This window comes from Mandrillus leucophaeus, unplaced genomic scaffold, assembly GCF_000951045.1.
Source record: "Mandrillus leucophaeus isolate KB7577 unplaced genomic scaffold, Mleu.le_1.0 Scaffold990, whole genome shotgun sequence".
Lineage (NCBI taxonomy): Eukaryota > Metazoa > Chordata > Mammalia > Primates > Cercopithecidae > Mandrillus > Mandrillus leucophaeus.
In genome coordinates this window covers 65,733-71,490 of record NW_012110808.1, presented here as the reverse complement: position 1 = coordinate 71,490, position 5,758 = coordinate 65,733, and the positions used below count along the sequence as shown (strand labels likewise).

The 5,758-nt window shown below is 59.6% G+C and overlaps 1 protein-coding gene across 1 annotated transcript in view; it reads left to right on the top strand.

Annotated features, from left to right (window-relative positions):
- The first annotated feature begins 685 nt into the window (after positions 1-685).
- Positions 686-5,758, top strand: part of MED16 (mediator complex subunit 16) — a 22,366-nt gene continuing 17,293 nt past the window's right edge. Inside the window, exons 1-4 of the mRNA XM_011971215.1 lie at positions 686-841; positions 2,419-2,605; positions 3,329-3,436; positions 3,742-3,911. Of these exons, the coding sequence (XP_011826605.1) occupies positions 2,437-2,605; positions 3,329-3,436; positions 3,742-3,911 (447 nt within the window). The 5' untranslated portion in view covers positions 686-841; positions 2,419-2,436. The remainder of the gene's footprint in view (positions 842-2,418; positions 2,606-3,328; positions 3,437-3,741; positions 3,912-5,758) is intronic.

Genomic DNA, 5,758 nt, shown 5'->3' with positions numbered 1-5,758 from the left:
AATTAAAAAAAAAAAAAAGAAAGAAAATGGAAGAAAGCCTGGGCAAGGGGGCTCACGCTTTTAATCCCAGCACTCTGGGAGGCCGAGACGGGCGGATCACGAGGTCAGGAGATCGAGACCATCCTGGCCAACGTGGTGAAACCCCGTTTATACCAAAAATACAAAAATTAGCCGGGCGTGGTGGCGGGCGCCTGTAATCCCAGTTACTCGGGAGGCTGAGGCAGGAGGATTGCTTGAACCCAGGAGGCGGAGGTTACAACGAGCCAAGATCGCGCCATTGCATTCCAGCCTGGGCAACAGCGCGAGACTCTGTCTTGGGGGGAAGAAATAAAGGAAAAAAATATGGAACGCTTCACGAATTTGCGTGTCATCCTTGCGCAGGGGCCATGCTAATCTTCTCTGTATCGTTCCAATTTTAGTATATGTGCTGCCGAAGCGAGCACCACTCACAGGCTCTACCACCAGCTATTTATAGTCCCCGGAGAAAATTTCTGTTCACATAGGGCGACTTTTCTCCACTGCTCTAGAGATTCAACCTCTATTTGTATCAGTCCAATGTGTCACGCAACTAACGCAGTTATTAACTGGAGTTGAGAAACTGCTCGTTATTCTACCAAATATAGCTACGGTGGCTGCTGGGAATTACTGGAAATGCTCGTATGCAAATATCCCCGGAAGCGGGGCGGAGCCTGAGCCGCACCGCCCTCCCAGAAGTCTTTGGGAGGCGGCGGCGCGCCTCAGGCGACCGGTTGGTGCCGGGGAAGATGGCCGCGCCGGAGCCGAGGCGCTAGGGAAGTTCGCATAGCGGACGCCCGCTGGGCTTGGTGCACGGGCCGGCCAGGTGAGTGCAGGGCTGCGGGGGCCCGGTGAGGGCGGACGGACCCCTTACCGTGTCACTGGACCCCAGGGAACGCGGCGCGGGCGTGGCGGGGCCTGCGGGGTCAGGGGGCGTGGCCGGGAGCAAAGGCTGCTGGGTAGGCGGCCCGGGGCTCCGGGTTTGCGGCGGAAACTCGCGGGAGGTCTGAGGCCCGCGGGGCGGGGGTCGGGGCGGGGCCTAAGGAGAGTTTGGGGCGGGGTTGAAGGCGCTTGGTTGGATTGTGGGTGGGGGAGCCTGGAGAGGGAATAGGGTCCCTGGGGTGGAGCCTGGGGACTGGGGGTCTGTAGAGGCAGGGCCTGGAGACTGGGGGTTATCGGTACGGGGCCTGGAGAGGGAATAGGGTCCCTGGGGTGGAGACTGGGGACTGCGGATTTATAGGGGTCTGGAGAGGGTATAGGGTCTCTGGAGATCGGGGGTTATAGGGGCGGTTCCTAGAGAGGCTGAGGCGTCCCTGGGATGAAGCCTGGTAGTTGGGGTTATAGGGGCAGGACCTGGAGAGGTTCTGGGGTCCCTAGGGTGGAACCTGGAGATTTGGGGTTATGGGGGCGGGGCCGGGAGAGGCTATGGGTCCCTAGGATGAAGCCTGGTGTTTGGAGGCGGTAGGGGAAGGTCCTGGAGAGTACATGGGGTCCCCGGAGTGGAGCCTGGGGACTGGGGAGTCTTAGGGGTGAGGCCTGGAGAGCTAAGGGCATTGGAGGCTGGACCTGGAGAATACATGGGACCCCTAAGGTGAAGCCTGAGAATTTCGGGTGAGGCCGTAGGCTCAAGGGGTGAATTGAAGTGTGGGAAGCAAAGGGTATCAGCGGCGGGGCTGAAAGACTTTTAGGGGCTTGCGGCGGATCCTTGGGGGTCTGGGGCAGACCCTGAAGAAGTAGGGGGCTGGAGTTAGGGCTTGAGGAAAATGGGGCTGGTGGTCATTCCAGTTTCACTGGGCTTTTGCCTCTGAAGCAAAACAGCCTGTCCAGATGTCAGGTGCTTAGAAAACCCCGAGGAAATGCTCCCTCTGTTCCCTGTCACACTCAGCCCCCGCCTGGGCCACAGGCATTCCCTGTCACACTCAGCAAGCCCCTTAGCCCCAGCACGCCTGCCCCGCCTTGGCCACAGGGAACCACCCTACTGCTTGCCTGTCTGTGGGTTCTTCCTTCGGGAGGGACCCAGGGTCCGCCTGCCGCCCCCATCATCACTCACCTGGGCCAGTGCAGACCCTCCGCCGCATCTGTCAGCTGTGTCGTTGGCCCCCATGGTCCCTTCCCCAGACAGCCAGAGGGGTCCTGGTGAAACCCAAATAGGTCCCAGCCCTCCCGGGCTCCCACCTTGCTGAAGGTAGAAGCCCACCAGCCCAGGACTGGCCCTGACCTCTCCACGTTCCCCCTCGGCCCCAGCCACATGGACAGCCGGGAACGCCCAGGCTCTGTCTGGCTTCTGGGCCTTTGCATCGGCCGTTCCCTCCACCGCAGGCCTCCATCGTTTACCCACTTCCGGCCTGGCATGCCCTGGGTGCTCAGCCAACATAGCTGACCCGCCACACCTCCCTCTCGCAGGAGCTGGTGACTGCCCTCATGTGTGACTTGCGGCGGCCAGCGGCAGGTGGGATGATGGACTTGGCCTACGTCTGTGAGTGGGAGAAATGGTCCAAGAGCACCCACTGCCCGTCGGTGCCCCTGGCCTGCGCCTGGTCATGCCGAAATCTCATCGCCTTCACCATGGACCTACGCAGCGACGACCAGGGTGTGTCCCCCCCGCCACCCGCTTCCCCTCCCGGCCGCACGGTGTCCTGCCCTGTTCCCCAGGTGCCCGGCACGCTGCCATGCGGGGACTCGGTCTCTCAGGCCTCCCCTCACTCTTCCCCAGCCCTCCTCTGTAACTTGGGTGAGAGCCTCAGCCTTCTGGGGGTACAGAGGGTGGATTCAGTGCTCCCCAAACCTGGGGCCGGGAGACATGAGATCGCCCCGTGTGCGGGATCGAGTGGGGCTGGGGCGGTGGTTGACGGAGGCTTGTTGGAGACACGTGCCCCAGTTTTCCAGACAGCATGTGTCACTGTTTGGTTTTTGAAAGGTACGTGGTGGCTGTGCCCATTTTCTCTCCATTGTTCGAGTAATAGGCACTCATAATAGGTGGTCATTAGAGAAAATTAGAAAACCACAGAAAATTGGAATCAAATCAGGGCGATAAAAGGCCCCCATTACCTGCTGTGGAGAGGCTCCCACTGTTCATGTTTTGGGGTCATTTTCTTCTAATCTGGTTTTAAAGACGCGGTCGTGGCGCCTCACGGGCCTGCTCAGTTCCTGCGGGGGGACAGCCCGTTCCCTGAGCTGTCGACCCGACTGACAGCAGCTCTGTGACCTCCCCGGGGTGGGACACGCACTGGCTTCCCTGGAGCCTGCCCGGGGTCATCGTCCTCGCCTCCAGGCCATGGCGCCAGGCCGTGTTGACCATGTCCTGTCCCCACAGATCTGACCCGTATGATCCACATCCTGGACACGGAGCACCCCTGGGACCTGCACTCCATCCCCTCAGAGCACCGCGAGGCCATCACCTGCCTGGAGTGGGATCAGTCAGGTGAGGCCCCGGTCCCACGTGGCTGGGGGTGGCGACCCGGATCCCGGAGCAGGGGGCTCGTGTTCCCCAGTCAGTCTGGAGTCCGGCGCTGGGTCTGGAGCCCCTGGTCTGCGGCTTTGCGGGTGCTGCTCTTCCCGCAGTGCCCTGAATCATTCTTGTTCAGGGTGTCTCAGGGCGTCTCTGGAGTGCGCCTCATGCCACCTGCCGCTCTGCCCTACCTGGGCCGAGACCTCTCCACCGGGCTGGCTCCCCCGGGCGCTCTGCCCATCCCTGGAAGGTTCCCAATGATGGCTTCTTGCCCTCAGGCTCCCGGCTCCTGTCAGCAGACGCCGACGGGCAGATCAAGTGTTGGAGCATGGCGGACCACCTGGCCAATAGCTGGGAGAGCTCGGTGGGCAGCCTGGTGGAGGGGGACCCCATTGTGGCCCTGTCCTGGCTGCACAACGGTGTGAAGCTGGCCCTACACGTGGAGAAGGTGAGTGTCCCGCCCGAGTGAGCGGGTGACGCGGATGAGATGGATGAGATGTTACCCCGACCAGCCACCCACCGGCCCGTCTCCTCTCCATCAGCAGCATCCCCTGGTTTTTTGAACCTTGCACTTGGCTCCCACCTGCAGTCAGGCTGTCATTAGCACCTGTGTTTTCAGGGGGCTCCTCCTTCAACTGAGGATGGCCGTTCTCAGTGAGTCGTCTCTTTCACTGGAGGCTACTGTCCTCAGCTAGCTGCTTGTATCACTGGTGGCCGCTGCCTTCCGAACGCAGCCCACCCTCTGATTTAGTAACATCCCAGGGTCCCTCTCTCTGCTCCCTGTGATTCAGCCCCACAGTTCAGAGTAGACACGGCCAGGGTTGGCGGGGGGCACCTGGGTTCAGGCTCTGACTCCACACCTCCGTGTGTCAGTGTCCTCACTGACGGCGGGGTCTTGGTGACGTTCCTGGCAAAGGCCCCACAGCCACCCCGGTGCGTGCCTCTGCGTCTGCTTGCGCTGGGGCTGTTGCAGGAACTAGGAGGCCCTCCTGGAGGGATGCAGTGGACCAGATCTTTTCTCTCGTCCCTTCCTGAGTCTCTCCCCAGGGACCGCCGTTGTCACCGCATGGCTGCAGTGCACACAGCACCCGCTTCATGCCACAGGGGCCCTCCAGGGCGTACTCCTCATCCTGCTGTCCCGTTTGTCTGTGTTTCCTGTTTTTGGTAACAGTTTTATTGGGATAGAGTTCACAGACCACAGAACTAACCCACTGAGAGTGCACAGCCCACACGGTCCAGAGGCTTCGTGTAACTCACCGTGCTGTGCAGCCACCACCACAGCTAACCTCAGACCTTTATCCTTTTTTTGTTTGTTTGTTTGTTTTTTTGAGACTGAGTTTCACTCTATCCCCCAGGCTGGAGTACAGTGGTGTGATTTTGGCTCACTGCAACCTCTGCCTCCTGGGTTCAAGCGATTCTCCTGCCTCAGCTTCCTGAGTAACTGGGATTATAGGCACCTACCACGCCTGGCTAATTTTTGTGTTTTTTTAGTAGAGATGGGGTTTCACCATGTTGGCCAGGCTGGTCTCGAACTTCTGACCTCAGGTGATCTATTTGCCTCAGCCTCCCAAAGTGCTGGGATTAGAGGTGTGAATCAGTGTGCCCGGCCAGACCTTTATCTTGTTTGTTTTTTGAGACAGGGTCTTGCTCTGTGACCAGGCTGGAGTGTAGTGGTGCGATCTTGGCTCGCTGCAGCCTCTCCCTCCCGGGCTCCGGCGATTCTCCTGCCTCAGCCTCCCGAGTAGCTGGGATTACAGGCATGCGCCACCACACCTGGCTAATTTTTTGTATTTTTAGTAGAGATGGGGTTTCTCCATGTTGGTCAGGGTGGTCTTGAACTCCTGACCTCAGGTGATCCGCCTGCCTCTGCCTCCCAAAGTGCTGGGATGACAGGCATGAGTCACTGTGCCCAGCTTCAGACCATTCTCATCACCTCAAAAGGAAACCTGGTCCCCATCCTGCGTCACCCCGATCCATCCCCCACCCCAGCCCCCAGGACCCAGCTGTCTCTGTGGACCTGCCTGTCCTGACATTTCATATAAACAGGACCACACACTGCGTGGCCTTCTGTGTCTGGCGTCTCTCACTGAGTGTGACGTCCTCAAGGTGCATCCCCGCTGTGGCCTGGGTCAGAGCCTCGCTTTTTAAAATAACCAAATACATTTTTTTCTTTTTTTTTTTTTTTTTTTGAGACAGAGTCTTGCTTTGTCACCCAGGCTGGAGTGCAGTGGCGCGATCTCGGCTCACTGCAACCTCCACCTCCCGGGTTCAAGCGATTCTCCTGCCTCAGCCTCC